The sequence below is a fragment of the Prosopis cineraria genome, unplaced genomic scaffold (genome assembly GCF_029017545.1).
Source record: "Prosopis cineraria cultivar Desert tree isolate PC_DT_omini unplaced genomic scaffold, ASM2901754v1 PC2197, whole genome shotgun sequence".
Taxonomy (NCBI): Eukaryota; Viridiplantae; Streptophyta; class Magnoliopsida; order Fabales; family Fabaceae; genus Prosopis; species Prosopis cineraria.
Window position 1 is genome coordinate 1 of NW_026557522.1, and position 19,381 is coordinate 19,381.

Below are 19,381 nucleotides of genomic sequence, written 5' to 3' on the forward strand. Positions count from 1 at the left end.
TCCTTAAGTTACTCGGTAAGGTTCTTCGACCCTAATTTTAGGTTTCTTGCCATTTGTCCCTTTCCTTATTCCTTTTCCCTATTATTCTTGTTTGTTTCCACTTTCCTTCACTTGAAGCCTTTTTATCATATTTCCTTTTTTTATATTATTTTATTTTTCATATTTTGTTTCCTTCCTTTATTTATTCCATTTTCATTTCTTTCATTTATTTCATTCAATTTTTTCTTTGATTTAATCATTAAAAAAAATTCACCTTATAAATAGTTATCTACCCTAGGCTAATTGAAGTTTCTATTGGTTTCTTGAGGGTTTCCAAGTCCTCAAAAATCATTGTGAATGCTTCACTCAAATTATTACTTATTTAACCATGTTTGGTCCCCTATGGGTTAGACTTGTTAATAGGTCTTCACCTTTTAAGTAAAGGAAACTTAAGAACTTTTTCTCAAATAGGATATTAGAGCCTCTAAAGAAAATATCACCTTTAATTGCCTACAATCCCTAAAAAAATCACATTCAATCATGTGTTATGACTTCACTTAATTATCGATATGATTATATTGACCTTCATTAATAATTATCATTGTCAATATGATTATGTTGACCTTTACCACTATGATTATGCCAATCATCCTCAATGTTACTATCAATATGATTTAGTTGATCAATCAAACTTAGATTTCATATGTTCACCACTATGATTATTATGCTAATCATCATCAATGTTACTATCAATATGATTTAGTTGATCAATCAGACTTAGATTTCATATGTTCACACCTTGAACTTGTGAGAGATAAAATTGATGAACTCTAAAGCTCCGTTCGATCCATATTAAAGAAGGGCATTGCTATCAAGTTGAGAAAGAGAATTTATATCAAAAGGAAAATAACTCCTAATTCTCTTGATAATATCTTAAACATAATAAATATTTTTATTTACTGCTAAAGGAGATGATATGCGTAATCAAGACCATGTACCTATATTAGTGGTGTTAGAGAGTAATATCACTATGGATTTTGAGATTGAGGCATGTGATGACATATAAATTAAAGAAGTCTGGTCGAATTATATTGAAACTTTTGCTCCTACCTTAGATATAGGCATTGTTGAGACTCAAGAGGCAACTCTTAATTAAGAAGAAGAGAAATTATGGAAGCAAATTCTACACACAGTAACTGAGAATTATGAGATAATTAATGATGGTATCCAATTTCAATTGACTCTTACTTTACCTAATTCATCTATTATGCCCTCTAGTGTTGATGTTATTACAAATGTTATCACATATTATTCGTGAATCATATAGTCCCCACCAATATTATCTTATTCATTGGAAAGGATTTTTAATGTTGTGCTTCTACATGTTCAGACTATTTACTATTCACTTAATGCCATTTATTGGTATTTGATTTGTTGGAAAGGGTTTCCAAACAAAGACATAACTTGAAATTTCTTGATCCTATCGTACCTTTAGAGTATATCCACAATTTTACTCTCTAGAAGAGAGTTCATCAAACAAGGGAGAAATGATGGGAAGAAAAAGAATTAATTAAAGATATTGAAGATTTGATAAGATTGAAAGATCAAAGATATTTTATTAGGATATTTTTATTAATTAAGAATATTTTGTTTTAATTGTAGTAATATTTGAATTATTATTATTTTTTCATTTAATTTTAAAATTTTAAGAATTTCTCGCATTTAATTCTAAGGGTTAAGGGTAAAGCCTTATAAATAGTGCTTTAACTCATTTGTTTTGTATGCACATTTGATTGAATAAGAATTACTATTATCTTGCCTCTACTTTGAGTTTTCTCTTCTCTCTCTACTGATCCCTTTCTCTCTTTTCTATATTCTTTCCCCCTTCTCCTTCCTCGTTTTGAATCACATAGGATTGTGGTGAAAATTCTACTTCCATGCCTCTCTACTTTATTTATGTGTATTAATGTTGCATAATTGCTAACTAGATCACATGCCATTATTTTGTACTACTTACTTGCATTACATAGTTTACAACTTGTGTATTTTGTGCCCTGGTTTAGTGAGTTTTAGTTTAAATTCATTGATAAGGCCAAAATATATGTATTTTGCATGATTTGGAATGAAGATGGTTGTTTTGTGTAAAGTTTTCCTCCCCCTTGTATTTTATGACATTTAGGATTGAGTGGTGATTTTGAGATTTATGTATTTTGGTTGTGTATGGTGTATTGCAGAGGTTTGGTAGAGTCTATTGAGTGTGGTTGGAGGATCGGTGTAGGCTTTTGGCGCTTGTGATTGAGTTTGGACACCATTATTGTGAGATTTTGGTGAAAAAGTAGTAAAATAAATTTTGGTGTTCAACTTTTTGTAGGAAATGAATTTGAGTTTGAAACTTATGCCCTTAGCTAAAACTAGGAGAAAGCTCAGTGTAGACACCAAAACCACCCCAATTGAATGTCAGACGGAGATTTAAGATGCATTTGAAGTTCACTCCCTGTGCTATTAAATTGACAATTGATAATTATTAAATTCATGTAATGCGCTGGCCACGCCATGACACATGGCACAAAGGTGAGTGAGTCGCAGTGCATGGACCTTTAGCCTTGGCTCATGTCACGTTTTTCTGCACAAAATATAGTTTTGAGTTTTGAAACTCAATATTTTGAATTTCAATTGATTTTCAAGCTTTTACATTATTTTAAAACTTTGATTTAAGTATAACAAGGGTTTAAGAGATTAAAAATGTTGAATTTTGGGATCCCATTATAATTGATTTGAGTGTTGCTCCCATTTATATAATTTTATAAAGTTGGTAATCCTTTGAGGGGTTTTATCTTTTGATTACCTCAATTTTGGAGTTAGCTATGGTTTATTAAGAGAAACCTTACATGATGCAAAGATATTGGCTATCAAAGTTGGGACTGGGGTTTGCCACTCAATCTTGGCAAATCTCCATCCACTTTGATTCTATTGAGGCTGTTAACACTTTGAGACGAGACAATCCTTTAGATCACCACTTAAGAGATGTTATTGATTACATTAGGAATCATTTGTTTCTCACGCATGTTGTAGAATTACACCATTCTCACGGAGACATCATTAGATGTGTGGACTTTATGGCCATTCTCACAAAGACATCATTAGATTGTTTATCCATGTATCTTGAAGATGAGAACCATCTTTTGGTTCTTCATGCTCAATTTTCTTTTTCAAGCTTAGCTTTCCGTTTGTAACCCACAAAAAAAAGTGTTTTTTTAATTAATTTTAAAATCATATATTTTTTTAAATTAACAACATAAGATTATTAGCTATTTGTTAAATCATATATTTTTTTCTATCTTAATTTTTTCCTTTTTTTAATTTTTATGAAATTTTGTTATATTTTTTATTTTATATTACTTCGATGTCTTAACTCTTAATCATATAATTGAATACATTTTGTGCATCATAGCATAGGGGGAGAAATTAGTTTTAGGAAAGGATCACACACCCAAGATATAGATATATATAGATATATATTGATATTAATACACCTAAGATATTTAGCGTGCCGTCTCCTTCCATGAAGCTTTGTAAGTGATACTGGATTACTGCCCGTCGATCTTCCTCTCCCCTGTTGTCATAATTTGAGTTAACTCTTTTATTTATTTAATTTGTTGCTAATAGCTCATGAGAAACTCTAGTTATGATTGGTTACTAGAAAGGAATAAATTAAAAATTAATAAAAACAACAATAAATTAAACAATAACTTCTCTTCATGTTAATATGATAAAACTTATTAATATATATTATAAATATAAAATCATCACGCCTTTTAAAAATTTCATGAATCATGATTTTTAATTTTATGAACTAAATTATTCATTTTCTTTATAAATGTGATTCACCATTTTTTTGATAATCTTATTTTTATTTTTTCAATTAATTTTATTTTTTTTAGTAATTAAACGTGACATGTGTAATCGAGTTTGTCAATTTACTCGATATTTAGCCAAAGCTTGTGTGCGCATCTTTTAGTGCAGTTGTGCTTCAGTTACTTGATTTTTTTCCCATTATAATAATAAGTATTTTGTTAAATTATGAAATTGGAATTAAAGTCATCGACTTTTATAACGAGTCAATTACCTAGGAGAGAACAGCAAAATAAAGAGAAAACTTGAAAAAATAAGGGAAAAAAAATAGATAGCTTTGAAGCGTATATCATTTCATGATGAAATCAATCTCCATTCTCCTCTTTTTCTTTCTCTGTTTTTTTTTTGGACAAACAATCGCCATTCTCTTCCCGTCGTTCTTTTTTCAGTGAACCAAACATAATAATTGAAAACAATTTTTTATTCTTCTCAATTTTTTTCTCCTTTTCTTCCTTCTTTTTTCATCATCCAAACATGTATATGTTTCATTCACAAAACTTTCACGCATATCATCGTCCTTATTATTCATAAATCACACACTTCGATTTAAATCAATCCAAGTTCACTTAAATGAGGTTTAATTGCCAGAAAAGAATTGAATAAAATATATTCAAAAAATAAATATAAAAATATAATGATTAAGATGTAAAGAAGAGATGAATCAAGAATATTCACAAAAAGATATAATTAATTTAAATTATGAGATTGATAATCATAATAATTCCTGTAATTTGTGATAAGTGTGAATTCGTCATTTAATTAATTCATTTTATTCTTTCTTCTTTTAATCCGTTCTATCCAAATGAACTCGTCATTGGGATGACTCATTCCTCCCGCAAGGTTATGTGAATGAAAATGGAAGTATCAAGGGACCGTTCCTGCAAGTAACCATGTCTAACAAAAGAAATGGGCTCATAAACAATTCTTCACAAATGTCTTGTAACTCTTCAAGGATCAATACAAGATGATACTATACAATCCATAGGTACATGATTTGATAACCATTGCAATAACATCTAGGATGACGACTACTACTCCAAAACCACCTTGACAAAGAGAGCGATAGCAAAATACCAACCTTTCTTGCACGGAACCGTTTGAATCACAAACATACAAATTAGCAACTAGAGTCACAAATGGCGATATTTTACAAAAATATATACATAAAATATTGATCCGACTATGTTGTTACTACAGTCAGCATCATACAGGTGCCTCTTCATGCTCATCTGTCCCCCGCTACAGAACAACCCATTAAAGAACTAGACAGCTAACCCCTATCTCAAAAAAATCATTAAAAGGGAGCGGGTGGGGGGATGAAGAATTACCCAATATGGTAGACATGAACCAAGTTGGAACCATCTGTATCTTTAAAACTACATCAGCCAATCCTATTCAAGGCTTAGAAATCTGATTTCATCAGCTTTGATCGAGGTTTGATGTTAATATTTGCAAAGGGTTTCATCTGCTCTACATGAACATAATCCCTGGTCTTGAGAACCTGCCAATATGATCGAGACAAAATTAACCATACACAATGTCGCTAAGTAGTCACAGCAGTAATAGTCTGAACGTTTCACAGCAAAGAAATAAAATTATCTATGGAAAACTGGTGGTCATCCATTATAAGTTACATATTCCACACATACATTAACTTCCCAATCAAGAAAATTTTTTTTTTTTTTTTTAAGAATCAAACATGGAGTCCACATATTAACCAAACATAAAAGTCAAGACAAGGTTAACAAAGATCTAGCTCCTTTCTTCAATCACCACCTTACAACAAGAAAACGGCAGTTGACCACAAGAGTAAAACTCATTTCAGAAAGCATTTTTTTTTGGACAAACATTCAGAAAACATGTTTAAAAACCTGTGAATATAACATGAAAGAAATATATTTATATCCAAAATCATTCAAGATACACTTGTCTTGAAAAGCCTCATTCCCATGAGTCCATGACCAATGAAAAACTCCCATGCTTTCCAATTCCTTTTACCACCCTGTCAGAGGAAAGCCTTGACAATAATACAGTGAATGTTCGAAAGACATGCCTAAAGCAATTCAAACAACACTCTAAAAAAGGGGAGTAGGGAAAGAAACATCAAATACTAGTTAAACCTAATGACCATATTGGCGTGTTCATCCCTGCTCATTTCCAGCCATAAACATCTGCCTGCTTGAGGTTGCTTTTTTGAACTATTTCTTTAAAGCAGCGTGAGGAAGTAATTAGTATTTGACAAAATCCTTGTAAGCACTCTTCAGAAATCTTTAAAAAATCAGAAGTTCTTGCTACTGTCAAATTACTCGAGAATAGGTAATCGAGCTGGTAGGGCAAAATCAGAGAAAAATATGGTAATTAATTATTGAATTGAATTGTGATGGTTCCGTCCTAAAAAAAAAAAAAACTAATTTTACCTCTGCTTTCAAGGATAAGCTCCATTTTATCTGTTTACTTCCTGCAATGGGTAACTAACTATTGCCACCACTCAAAAGACATTTTATTTTATTTTTTCAAATGTTTGGCTAAGACACCTCATATTGTCAAAACAAGTAATTGTTTTATAAATATTCAGCACCTGCCATTTCTTAGGATAGGCCAACCAAGAGATTGGCGTCCATACAAGTCAATCAGAATCTGCTATTCCCCACTCCCAATTCGTCAAAAACAATTTGATGGCTACAGATATAAAAAGCCTCCCAAACCCATCCTACTTTTTGAAACATTTAAAGTCACTAGATACCAATGGGAAACTTAGTGCTAATCACCTCCCAGGAATCCACACAGCTAGGAGGCTAGAACAAGGTCTGACAACCAGCTAAAGTAATCAAGATGAGTGATTATAAAGTATAAACATCAATATCACTCCATCCAATCCCATACAGCATGCCCGAGTTAAGCTTCAAATGAAAATAACTCAAAACAGAAAGGGCATATGCAAGAGAACCCTCAAATAACAAAACTGTAATATCAGTAAGTTTACTTTTTAATCTAGCACATCTACCAATACAAATTAGGATAATCTCAGAAAATACTTAGGTTTTCCAGGGTTAAATTGTAGTTATACAGTAGTTGCAAAACACAACAGTTCCAATTTTTAGATGCAGTTAGTGGAACAGTTTAAACTTCAAACAACAAGAAGCCCTTTCCTGCTAGGTGGGAGTTTAAAGTTCAAACAACAAATGAAATTGAGTCATTCGCATTTAAGAGATTGCATACATATTAACCAAACTTCTTAAGTTCTAATAAATTCAAAAACTTTTATCTTGATGACGAGATGACAAAAGAAGGTTCCAGAAAAGTAAACATTGACACAAAATTAACAGCAGGGAAAGGCATTTTTGTTCCCGTACTGCATATGATACAGAAGGGACCCCAATAGACTTTAGCAACATATCTTGAGCAAACAGACTCTACAAATCTCCTTACTTTATACAGCACTGAATTATGTCACCAAAACCAAGATTCATGAACATACCAGTGTTTTTAAAAAAACATCCTTGAGGCTTCTTTCCGGGTTTTACCAGCTATTAGATTATCAAGTGGCAGGTTCTTCCTTCCATGCACATCTTCCTTATCAAATAAAGCCTGCAGATACTTGGCAACAGCTCTGTGGATAGAAGTATTAGTTGGCTACCAAATTAACATATAAATGGATTCAGATCTCATCAAAATGTTAGACCAAACAAGATGATGGCATAGAATGCTCTATCAAAAAGAACACAATAAGATTCAAAAGTCAAAAAAATCCAACAAGCAATAAGGATTGTATATTAATTAGCATAACAGAAAGAAACATCCAAGAATTTAAAAAGACAAAAATTACTGAACTAGAGCAAGACTCCACTTACCTACACCAACACTAATAACAAGCATTATCCCACTAGGCCCTCCACTTAATTACAAGCGAAATAATTTAAATCTAGCAATAACAGGATAACCCCTCTCTTACAAGGCATCAGGACTGCCCAAGGCAATGCCGTCAGGTTAAAAGACACTATTAAAACAGCAGTGCAAGAGGGAATGAAGCGTTACAGCATGATAAATTTCAGGGTCTGAATTCTTATTCATCCTTCAGGTAACAGGGCACATCAGTTTTATTGAGATTATCTTAGTTTTGGTCAAAGTAATCTGCTCTAAACCAAACAGTGTATCCGAACAAACCAGTATGCAATACTAATAAATAATGAATAAATGAAAAAATAACTACGGCAAAAGAAACAGGGAGCTAATAGATCCAATGGACTTTATTAGTCTACAATACAGCATATGATATATAATTAGAGGATTACTTAGACCACCATATATTGATGCCAGATTTTTAGAAAATAGTATTGCTTTATTGCATGAAAAGGCACAAAAAAAGCAGTTAGTTGCTGCATGCAGAAGTTTTCTACAAATGCTTCAAATATACAACCTGGTCCGAGAAGACCATCCGCTATTTTCTAGAAGAGCTCCTTCATCACATGGTATATAATCATCATCACCTTGAACCATATCATCATCAACATTCAGAAACCCTGAAAACAGATTGAACAGGATGCTACCTATATCAGACAAACATAACCAGCAGCAATAAATGACTCACACTCCACATAATGACTACATTGACTATTTTAGAAGCCACAAAGGCATAGCTAGCACCTATCCTGTACACAAGACCCCTGGAAGACATAATTTTCTATCCCCCCTACCTTCATATTGGTAGCTCCCTCAAGGAAGAATAATGATAAGATTTTAAATTATTGACAAATGCAACTGTCAATCAAGAAGAGAACTACACTTCCAATCTAAAATATAATCCTGTATAAGGAAACCTAAGTTAATTTTTCTTTACTATTCCTGCATCCAAATTCTTTCATTCAGATTTGGGATCAGATGCCACAAGCCTGTTAGTTTTGTGTCTAATTCGGTACTTGATGAAATAGAGTTGTTGCATTTTTGTTTTGGTCATCCTAGTCACGAGCACTTCAAAAAATGGTGATATTTGGTCACCCTCAATTCATGAATAAAGATGAATGGGGTCCTTCCAAGACAAAAACAATAAATGGAGCATGGTGGTATTTTTTACCTTTATAGATGGTCATATGCGCCTAACTTGGGGTATATTTACTAAAGGAGAAATCTGAAGTGCCTGTTGTTTTCCAGAAATATCATGTTTTGATTGAAACTCAACTCAAAAAAAAAAAAAAATCCAGATTCTTAGAACTGGCAATGCAAAAGAATACTTCAACTCTAGCCTTGAAAATTACCTAAGTTCCCATGGGATTCACCACCAAAGTTTATATTCACATACCTCTATCACTTAAGCCTGATCCCTGTGCTTTAAAGTGCATCTTAGTTTGGGTACTCAGAGAACCAAAAGGACCACTCCAATTTTGACTTGAAACTAGTCCTAACTCTAGACTTATGGGCACACGATCTTTCAAAATCATTGGGTGCACAACAAATGTTCACATGCCTCACTCACTTAAGCCAGATCCCCATGCTTTAAAGTGCATCTTTGTCAAGTACCAGCAGAACCAAAAGGGGCACAGATACTACTGCTCTCCTACTCAAAAAATATTACACTTCCAATGATGTCACCTTTTTATGACCACCAACAATCACTCCTAGGTAGACCATCCTATTTCCAGCCACTTCTTGACCTCGAACTGCCTAAAAACGGCCCAGTAACATCTGAATTGCTACCTGAAACAGCCTTTAAAACTCTCAAAACAGAACCTGATCCTTCCACTGAACAACGTGACCTCATTAATGACTAGAGAGCAGAACATTCCATGACTGTCCAGAATGAGGAATCAGACCAATTTGAATTTAACTAGAGGCCCCAGGCACAAGAACAGGTCCAGGAAGAGCAAGCAACTAATCAATATCGAAGTCGTGGGAATATTACATCTTATTGTCAATAATTAGCATTTATTATTGTTCATTAGGCTTTATTAGTATTTATCAGGTTTTATCTCTCTTGATGTATGCAAAAAGGACCAATTTGTACATTAGAATACACATGAATGAGAAATACATTTTTCCTCTCTCAAAACCCCCCATGGTATTCGAGCATCATGCTCAACATTCAAATCAGGTTCATTCTGAAATGGCTGGCATGAGACTTCCTAGGTAGTACGTGAGGGCATTCTTGGGGATAATGGTGGGGCAAGTTTGGACTCTTATTACCACCCTAGACATGCTCAGGATGCTCAAAACACCAAAACCCAAGATAGCAACGGCAATGGCAAACAGCAGTGTGTAGCCCACACGTGACACCCACAAATTGCATCCTATTGAGGAAATAGCAAGGATAAAGATTGTCCTTGGTAAGGAATTTGAAGTTAAGGATCTCAGGAACTTGAAATATTTTCTTGTATGGAAGTTGCAAGGTCAAAACGAGGCATATATGCATCTCATAGGAAGTACATACTCGATTCTTCTCAAGTAAACTGGCATGTTAGGTTGTAAACCTGACAAAACTCCCATTGTGGTCTCGAGAAAGAAGTTTGAGTGAACAATAAGGAGCCAGAAGGAGAAGACAGCTCTAATGATGAGGTTGAAGAAGATTACAAGGAAAAAGAAGAAACCATTGATAAATACAGATATCAAAGACTGATGAGGAAGTTGGTTTATCTATCCCACACAAGGCCACATATTGCTTTTGTTGTCAGTATAGCGAGTCAATACATGTGTGATCCAAGGAAGAGACACTCAGATTCTCAAATACCTTAAAGGTACCTTTGGTAAGGAATTAGTATTCAAGAAACATGATCAGAGGACAATTGAGATCTATACAGATGCAGGCAAGGGGGAACTATGGAGACAAGAGATCCACCTCTGGCAATTACTCATTTGCGTAGGAAACTTAATGACTTGGAAAAGTCAAAAGCAAAGAGTTGTATCCAAAAGCAATGCTGAAGCAAAATTGAGAGCATTAGCTCAAGAAATCACAAAAGAAATATGGATAAGAAGGGTCATGGAAGAAATACAGGTAAGAATTGATCCACCAATAAAGTTGCATTGTGATAATAAGGTTACCATAAGCATGGCATTGAATCCTATACATCATAAGATATCTAAACATGTTAAAATGGAGAGACATTTTATCAGAGAGAAAGGAGGAGGCATTGTATGTTTGACATACCTACCTATAAAGTTACAAGCCACAGATATGCTGACCAAGGGACTACCCAAGCCTACCTTTGAGAGTTGTATAAGCAAGTTGGACATGATTAGCATCTATGATCCAACTTGAGGGGGATTGTGGGAATATTATGTCATTATTGTGAATAATTATTGTATATTATTATTCGTTAGACTTTATTAGTATTTATTAAGTTTTATCTCTCTTGATATACATTAAAATACACATGAATGAGAAATACATTTTTCCTCTCTCAAAATACCACAAAAGCATATTACACTGATCATCTAACTCTACCTCAGATTCTCAATTTTGCAACTTGGGCTGGCCTATTGCTTTGAGGAATGGGGTAAGGTTTTGCACTAACATCCTATTAGCAACTTTGAATTGTATAAACAATTATCTCCTGCTAAGAAAGCTTTTACTACAGTTGAACAAATACCTAAAAATGTTAAATAGGCTATGGAGAATCCAATGTGGAAAGAAAATATTTATGAAGAAATGGAGGTTTTGATTAAAAATCAGACTTAGGAGTTGATTGAGCTTCCTCAAGGTAAAATTATCGTGGATTGTAGATGGGTGTTCACTAAGAAATACAATCCTAATAGGAGTGTAAATAAGCGTGATGGCTTGTTACAAAAGGTTTCACTCAAATCTTGATTGGCACTTGTTTCAGTTGGATGTGAAGGATACATTTCTAAATGGGAATTAAAAAAAAAAAAAGGAGAGGTGTAGATGGACATACCTCCTGGTTTTAAAACAAGTGTGAACCAGGGTAAAGTATGTAAATTGTGTCAATGATTATAGGGCCTGAAACAGTCCCTCATACTGGGATTCAAAGATTTACTAAAGTTGCGAAGAAGCATGGATATACTCAATGTCAGACAGATCACGCACAGTGACACAAAGTGATGGAAAAATAACTACATCCATTGTCTGTGAGGATGATATAATTATTACCAGCAATAACCTGTGAGAAGCAAAGATTGAAGTAGGTGCTAGTAGCTGAATTCAAGGTGAAAGACTTGGGACAATTGAGATATTTCCTAGGTATTGAAGGAAACATCGATAAATAAGGATATTAGAGTAACAGCCATGCCCATGGAGGTCAATCTCCAATTTGGTCAAAAGAAAGACAAAGATGGGAGGATAATAGTGAGCCTCCCAGTTAATGAAGAAAGATATAAGCTATTAGTAGGGAAACTAATTTCTCTCTCATACCAGACCTGATATATCTTATCTGGTTTGTATTGTAAGTCAGTTTTCTACCAGGCCTGTTGAGGAACACAGAGAATCAGTCTTCAGGATCTTGCACTATTTAAAATTCACCCCTAGTAAAAGCTTGTACTTTAAAAAGGGGCTACACAGATGAATTGAAATATTCACAGATGCTGATTGGGGAAATTCTCGCACAGAGAAAAGGTCAACTACACGGAATTTTCTTCTTTGTGTGGGGTAATTTGGTCAAATGGAGGAGCAAAACACAATCTATAGGATCGTGCAGCAGTGCTGAATCAGAACTTAGAGCTTTGGCTCATGGGATCTGTGAAGGAATTTGGCTCAACCGATTACTTAATGAAATAGCAGTGAAGTTTGAGGGGCCAACACATGGAATCGCATCTTCTAGGGAACAGGTATCAAAGTAACCAAAAACACGGACCTGATGGAATCCATACAGGATCCCATTCCCTTCTTATGGAATTCCAGGAACCATGTCACCTTGATCTTTTTTGGTGTAAAAGCAGATCAGGAATTACCAAAGAAACTTTAGTTGATGTAGCTTGACTCTATTACACGAGTGAACCCTTGTTGATCCATCTAGAACAATAAAGTTGGACGCTATTGCTTTCCTTGTATGATTGTAGTAAAAAGGATAGTATTTAACAGTTGATTTCTTGTGGTAAAGGTGCGCAATATCTCAAGAAAAGAAAACACCTCAAACAGAAAATTTTCTAGCAGGTTTATGCACATTTCTTTGCTTCTATTCAATCATATATATATATATATAGCAGGACCGCTGTTTCTAATGCTCAGTACTCACTTTGTACTATGGTTCGCTACTTAGAAACTCTCATAGCAGCCCTACTCAACCATCAAAAGAAAGCAAATCAATAATATGAGCCTACATATACACGGCCTCTTGGACTGGAAAACCACTTATAGATATCTACATAAGCTTCTGGCAGCGTACATATCAGGAGATGAATCAACAGTGTAAGGATTTAGAAGCAAACCTGTATCCTCTGCAAATACAATATTTTCCTGCGCCATGCAGCCAAAGAGCTTGGTTAGATATTAATCAAACTTAATTAAAGGGAAAACATACTTTTTGGTCCCTGCACTTTGCTCGTGTTTTGTTATAGGTCCCTGCACTTTTTTTCAGTGTTTTGAATCCTTATACTTTTATTTTCCAATGTTCTAGGTCCCTAAATGAATAAATTGAACAAAGTGTGGGGACCTTGGATAAGCATAAAACACCAGAAAAAGAAAGTGTAGGAACCCAAAACATTGAAAAAAAAAAGTGTAAGGACCTACAGTAAATTACAAGCAAAGTGCAGGGATCAAAAGGTATGTTTCTTCCAAATTAAAATACACCAAGTTTCATAAATAAAGAACCAGAGTTCAGAGATCAACCGCTTCAAAAAAGAAGTATACCAAATTGAACAATAAAACCATATGATATACAATAAGATAAATCATTATGAATTTAACAAAATTACATGATCAACACTATCTGGTATTCAAGATCAATACTTCTATGAAAATGAGATGAGAAAAACTGTCTGCATAAATATGTGTCTATTATGGTCAAATGAAGGCATCCTCCTAAAAAGGTAAAACAGGAGAAGAACCAGCATGCACTACAGATTTCAATTAAATATGATCAACAGGATTTTATTACAAAACTTGCAATTGACAAAATGCAGAACAGTAATGAAAGGGGAGAAGAGAGAGGAAGAAACAGAAAGAAAAAGCAGGGAGAAGTTGGCAGAGGGAAAAAAGAATAAAACTGACAATATAGTCCAAATAGTCTAAAATCCACATTAGCACAATTGGTAAGTGTTTTACATATAGAGACCATGGGATAACTCCTTATAACTTCAAAAGTTAAAAGTAAATTAAATTATTAATTTCTACTCCTAATATTGAATTAAAATATCATTTCATATACGTATCATTAATCCTTTATGACTAATTAATATCTCTCCCAATCTCTTTCAATTCTCACTCTCCTTCATTTTCCACTGATTAGAGACAATTTGCCCTCAACTTCAATGCAGAAGCAATTGAAAAATCCATCTTGAAATGTCAGGTAGAATGAAAACTACTTTGAGACATGGTGGCCAAAAGCCCAAAACAACTTATTGGTTGAATCTAAACTCACATTCTGCAACTTGAAGTTTAACTTCTGATTTCTGCTCAGAATCCCGACGTTCTACATATCCTACATCACCACCTAATTCTTCTTTGAAATGTGTTGCTCTCGTTCTTGTCAGCGATTTGTGTACTTGGTAGACTAATAGCATACAAAATTTCAACAAAATGGTGGTCCGCATTATCTGTCTGCCCTATGCCTTTCCTCAAAAATCATAAACTAAAATAAGAGTTCTAATTCAAAGTAAAAGCCAATCTCCACGTCCATCCATGTCATTAAGATTTTCCACAAGCTTTTGAACTGATTTGCAGCATTTTAGACAAGGGTAAAAAGTGATAAAGATTTTGGAATACATTTGTGCCTATAGTGAAGTATGTTATGCGTATCATATCAGTTGTGCCAAAAAAAGGGGCAAGCCTCCTTTAAAGCAACAGTTCAACATAGATGGCATAACAAACATTAAAATATTATGACAAATGGGGAGCTTACATCATTTTGGTCCACCAAAGAACTCTCAATAGCTGAAATTTCATGGTGCATTCTACTCCTCTGGTCAGCTTCATGAGAAACTGAATTTTCTTCATCAATTAGAGAAATCTCTTTGGCATCCAAAACAACAGCTACACCATGTAAATAATCTACTCTAGTATTTTCACTATAACTGCATCCAAACCTTGAGACTTTATCATCATACCCAGAACCAGAGGCAAGCATTTGATCCTCATTTATGCCCCCAAGCAAGTTGTTTCCACTTTCTCAAGATGTAGGTCCCTATTTGAGGTAGCCTGGTTATTAGCGTACTCATCTATTCTCTCACATCCAGTAGCCAATGATGTGTATAAACTGTTATGAGTCTCAGAACCATCCATTTGAACTTCTGTTCTAATATCAACTCTGTCTTCTGAAATTTCAGAGATGCCTACTCCACTTCTGTTGATTTTACTCTCTGCAAGTTCATTCTCTAGAATAGGGAGGGCATGCAAATTCTGGGAAGATGATATGCCCAGTATATCTGTATGCATAGAACCATAACCATCCAAGTCATTGCTTTTATGCATTACAGTCAATGGAGCAGCAAAATCATCAGGCATACAGTGGTTGTTGTCAAAGACAGAATCAGCATGAAATGATGATTCCAAGCCAGGGGTAATGGAGCAATTTTGAGAGTCAAAAACCTCAATATTTTCTCTACAACCATTCATTTTGGTGGTTTGAGAAATTTGAACCTCCTTCACATGGGAAATAACATCTGTATTCCTGTGAATATTAATATCAAGAGATTCTGCATTAAATTCAGGCTGATTGCTCTCAGGCACAATAGGTGCCCCAAAAGGTTGTTCCTCCGCATCTTGGACCATGACAGGTTCAATGTTTCTTTCCACTCCATGAATATCAGTAACATTTGTTCTTGAATGGGATTCATTATCATTTGTTGCTTCTGAGAGAGAACTGTCTAAAATGTAATCACAAACCCTAATCCCAGTTAGATCCAATTTCTCATTTCGCAGAAGTATCAAATCAGCTGACACACCTGAAAGATATACAAAAAAATAGCTCAGTTTGAAAGACCCTACCATACATTTAAAGAATTTTTTATTTTCAGCCAATATTTCCATTCCAGGACAACTACTAAGGAGAGGGCATTATCAGAAGTACCCTGAAAATCTAAAGATCAAAGTTTCAAGCAAAACACAGAAATATCTGAACATAAGAAGCCAGGTTCACAACACCAATATGGTTTTGATTCAAGTTCAGTTAGGTCCCTTGAAATTAATCAAGTATAGTCCATTTAAATTTTACACAGGTTATTAATGACCCATGATCATTTTAGTTTGGTAACTTCCTGATATCATCCAATCAATAAAATCGAAATTTGCAGTACTTTTCTTCAAATCGACATCATGATGTATGGTCCACAAAATGGGTCTAGATTATATCATGATGGGTTCAGGAATAATGGGATCCAGGCTGAGTCACGTGAAGTGCAATAAGCGTATGATAAACAGGGAGTAGGTTAGAGACGGGGAACATATGCTAGAGTGGGTTAAAAGTAAGGGTTTCAAGAGATTGGAGAGTGCGTGATTGGGAGAGATTAACAGGGAATGATTACATGGTTATGGGATATATAAAATAGCCATTTCTATACACAGCTACTTGACAAGGAGAAAAGGTAACTAACAACCATTTGAATGACTCCATTGCTTGTTCACAAATACTTTCCTCTTATTATAACATATTGTCTTGCCTCACTGGATATGTGTTTGTAGGGTTGTATTATATGTTTAAGGAAGCAGGGAGGTTGGGGCATATACCTGAAAGCCATAGCACAAAACACACATTTCTCACCTGTAAATATTGGATCTTGAAAAATTTCATCCTCCAGAAATTGTCTTTGAATCATTAATATTTCTTGGTGAGTGCAAGGAGCTTTCTTCCGTGTGCGACGTATGTCTTCAGTATTTGTTAGTTGTTGCCGTATTATACTAAAGAAAGAAGGCAAAAATAATTAGTATCCCATTGCAAGAGAAAAGCAAAATACAGCTTTCTATAAAGCAAGAGAACAAATGCGGCATCATAAGCACATCTCGGCCATAACCAGTCAGTTAATAAAGGATATATCTATTAAATGCATCAGGGAAGTTATTAAGGTTTTAATACGGACAACATTCTAGTGCCTTTTCCATCAGGTACAGTACACGCATTCTATAGACCATGAAATAACACATCTTTCTCCTCATTAACCAAGTCAACACATCTTCAGTCATGAAGGAAATTAAAAAAAAAATGAAATAGGAAACAGCAAATGAAGTTAAATTAGATAATAAAACTTTTGGTTGTATATGAATTAGTTGAATGGTGTAAGTTACACCCTTATTTAGGGAACTACAATCTTCAACTTCGTGATATATATGCTTTCTTCAAGGATGACCATCTAATAAAAAAGATTGTTGATGCGATGTATTTAACACAAGCTTGTAATTGCTCTCTGGCAGTGCGCCAACCATTCAATCCTCTGATGCATTCGCTGGGTAGAGCAGAATGCTTGTATATTTAAGAGAATGCGTCTTTGTCATTCATCATACTTATTTTTCAGTTAGTTTCCTAGATGGAAATGTAAAGGGATTGAAGAACTCTCATGCATTAATGTTAGTTTCATAACATTCAAGTTATTGCTATCTGAGGATTTATCCTCGTCTTTCAAGGAATAGTGGCAGGGAGTTTTAGTAAAATTGTTAGTTACAACTTAATAATCACTCATCCAGATTCTCCTTTGCAACAAAAAATATTAAAAAACTGAGTATGAATTGCACCTAAAAACTTACAAGATATATTAATCACATAAAGCATAACAGAACCCTCAACATAAAATAAAGAGGAAAACCAGGTGCAATTGAACATGTGGGCATTATAAAAACCTACTCGCCATGCAAGACCATTGTATCATCTGTAAGCACCTTCCTCTTTATGGCACTAGTGCGTGATACCAAACGGGGACGTTTTATTGATACCACTTCAGAGGCTGCTGGAGTGGGTTTCACTTTCAAAAATGAAGATCGTCTTCCAACTAGAGCAACAAAAAAGAAGCCGCCAAAACTAAGACTGATTCTCACAGAAAAAGAAACATTATAATCTACTTCTAAAAGTATTAAGGGTTCACTTTAATACCTAATATGGAAGACAATAAATCGTCATCATCAGGAAGGAGATCTGCACTTCTCTTGGATTGGGTCCCTCCATATGATTCAGCCAAATCCACACTCTGCATCGTCAGAGTACTTTCAGTGAAACTTCGCTTTTTACCTGAGACACATTTCACTCCTTCATCACTCTTGATGCCTCTAGGTGTATCCCAACTGTCAGGCGTAGATTCCATCATCAAATCATTAGGTCCAACACTCTGTTGATATGCTAGCGAGAGCATTTTTTCAGGCGCTGGCATGTCAGAAGCAACAGATTTGCTGTCACTTCTTACTGGATTATCAACAAAGATCTGACTCCCATGTTGCTCATCGGATTTCTCCAGATCTTGGTGAATTTGTTCACACAAAGATTGCTCTGTTGTCTGACAATCACCTAAAGCAGGACGTGAAACATTGGTCATGTGACACTGCCTGCAAATATGAAAATAACCAGCTACCAGAACAATCTATTTCTCTGTCTATCGAAGTTACCATATATGTTTACTGTAACTAATTAATGAAAATCATTCAACCAAAATTCTTAAATGGGTGTTAGAAAGTTGATTTCCTCAACCAAAAAAAAAAAAAAAGATGGTAAAGTTAGAAAGCCATGAACTAAGTCCCCAATTTCAACGGAAGTTAACAAGGTGAAGTAAATGTCACTACAACAATTGGATCCATGCAGTAAAGATGCGCTATCATAACATAATTCCAGAGTGCCCATTGTACTCATCAGTTAGAAAATAGAAGAAAAGAACGAAACAAGACAAAGGAGAGGAGAGAAACAACTAAGCATATTTTCAAAATAAATAAATAAATAAATAAACTGTGTAACACAGAATCAGCACACTTTTACCTCCAATGAACAACACATTGGTTTGGCCCATATGGGATGTGCATGGTCGAAGATGTAATTCATCTGGCTGTACAGCTTCATGAGCAACATGGTTCAAAACCTCTGCTTCCTTCAATTCCTGGGAGGTCTGTGCTTCAACATCAACATCCTCAGGTCTCCCAGGTGAACCTAGAAGATGCACAACACTGGGTGCTTTAACCTCACCAAAGGGAGCGGATTCCCCCTCACTGTTAGCAATTTCAACATCAGTTGAAGTTTCATGTTTTGACAATGCATGTTATTCTTTAGATGACCGTCTGATTCTGACCCTTTTGAGACATCTAAGTGAGACAAAAGTTTACAACTGGGGTCCTCCTGATCGGACGTACATGAGAACAACTTGGCGATGCAACAGTTTTCACTTGCACTTGCTCTTCTAGAAACCACATCATCAATAACAGTTT

At 34.7% G+C, this 19,381-nt stretch overlaps 1 protein-coding gene and 1 long non-coding RNA gene across 2 annotated transcripts; both read right to left on the minus strand.

The window, feature by feature from the left end:
* Positions 1–4,813: 4,813 nt before the first annotated feature.
* LOC129301551 (uncharacterized) lies at positions 4,814–6,250 on the minus strand. The gene is made up of 2 exons (XR_008591037.1): positions 5,220–6,250; positions 4,814–5,130 (listed from the first exon to the last, which is right to left on the minus strand). It is a non-coding gene; the product is annotated as an uncharacterized LOC129301551 (long non-coding RNA).
* A 1,125-nt stretch (positions 6,251–7,375) lies between these two features.
* LOC129301550 (sister chromatid cohesion 1 protein 4-like) lies at positions 7,376–19,255 on the minus strand. Its single transcript, XM_054940110.1, has 8 exons — positions 18,939–19,255; positions 18,069–18,476; positions 17,823–17,967; positions 16,749–16,885; positions 14,892–15,933; positions 13,261–13,288; positions 8,309–8,411; positions 7,376–7,501 (listed from the first exon to the last, which is right to left on the minus strand). Exons 1-5 carry the CDS (start codon positions 18,967–18,969, stop codon positions 15,128–15,130), a joined length of 1,527 nt encoding a protein of 508 aa, XP_054796085.1. The 5' UTR covers positions 18,970–19,255; the 3' UTR covers positions 7,376–7,501; positions 8,309–8,411; positions 13,261–13,288; positions 14,892–15,127.
* Positions 19,256–19,381: the final 126 nt, after the last annotated feature.

Coding starts and splice junctions, on each gene's coding strand:
- LOC129301550 (XM_054940110.1), bottom strand. CDS start 18,969: ATGGGCCAAACCAATGTGTTGTTCATTGGAG. Junction 17,968..18,068: donor TTTATTGTCTTCCATATTAG/GTATTAAAGTGA, acceptor TTGTTGCTCTAG/TTGGAAGACGATCTTCATTT. Junction 16,886..17,822: donor ACAATGGTCTTGCATGGCGA/GTAGGTTTTTAT, acceptor TTCTTTCTTTAG/TATAATACGGCAACAACTAA.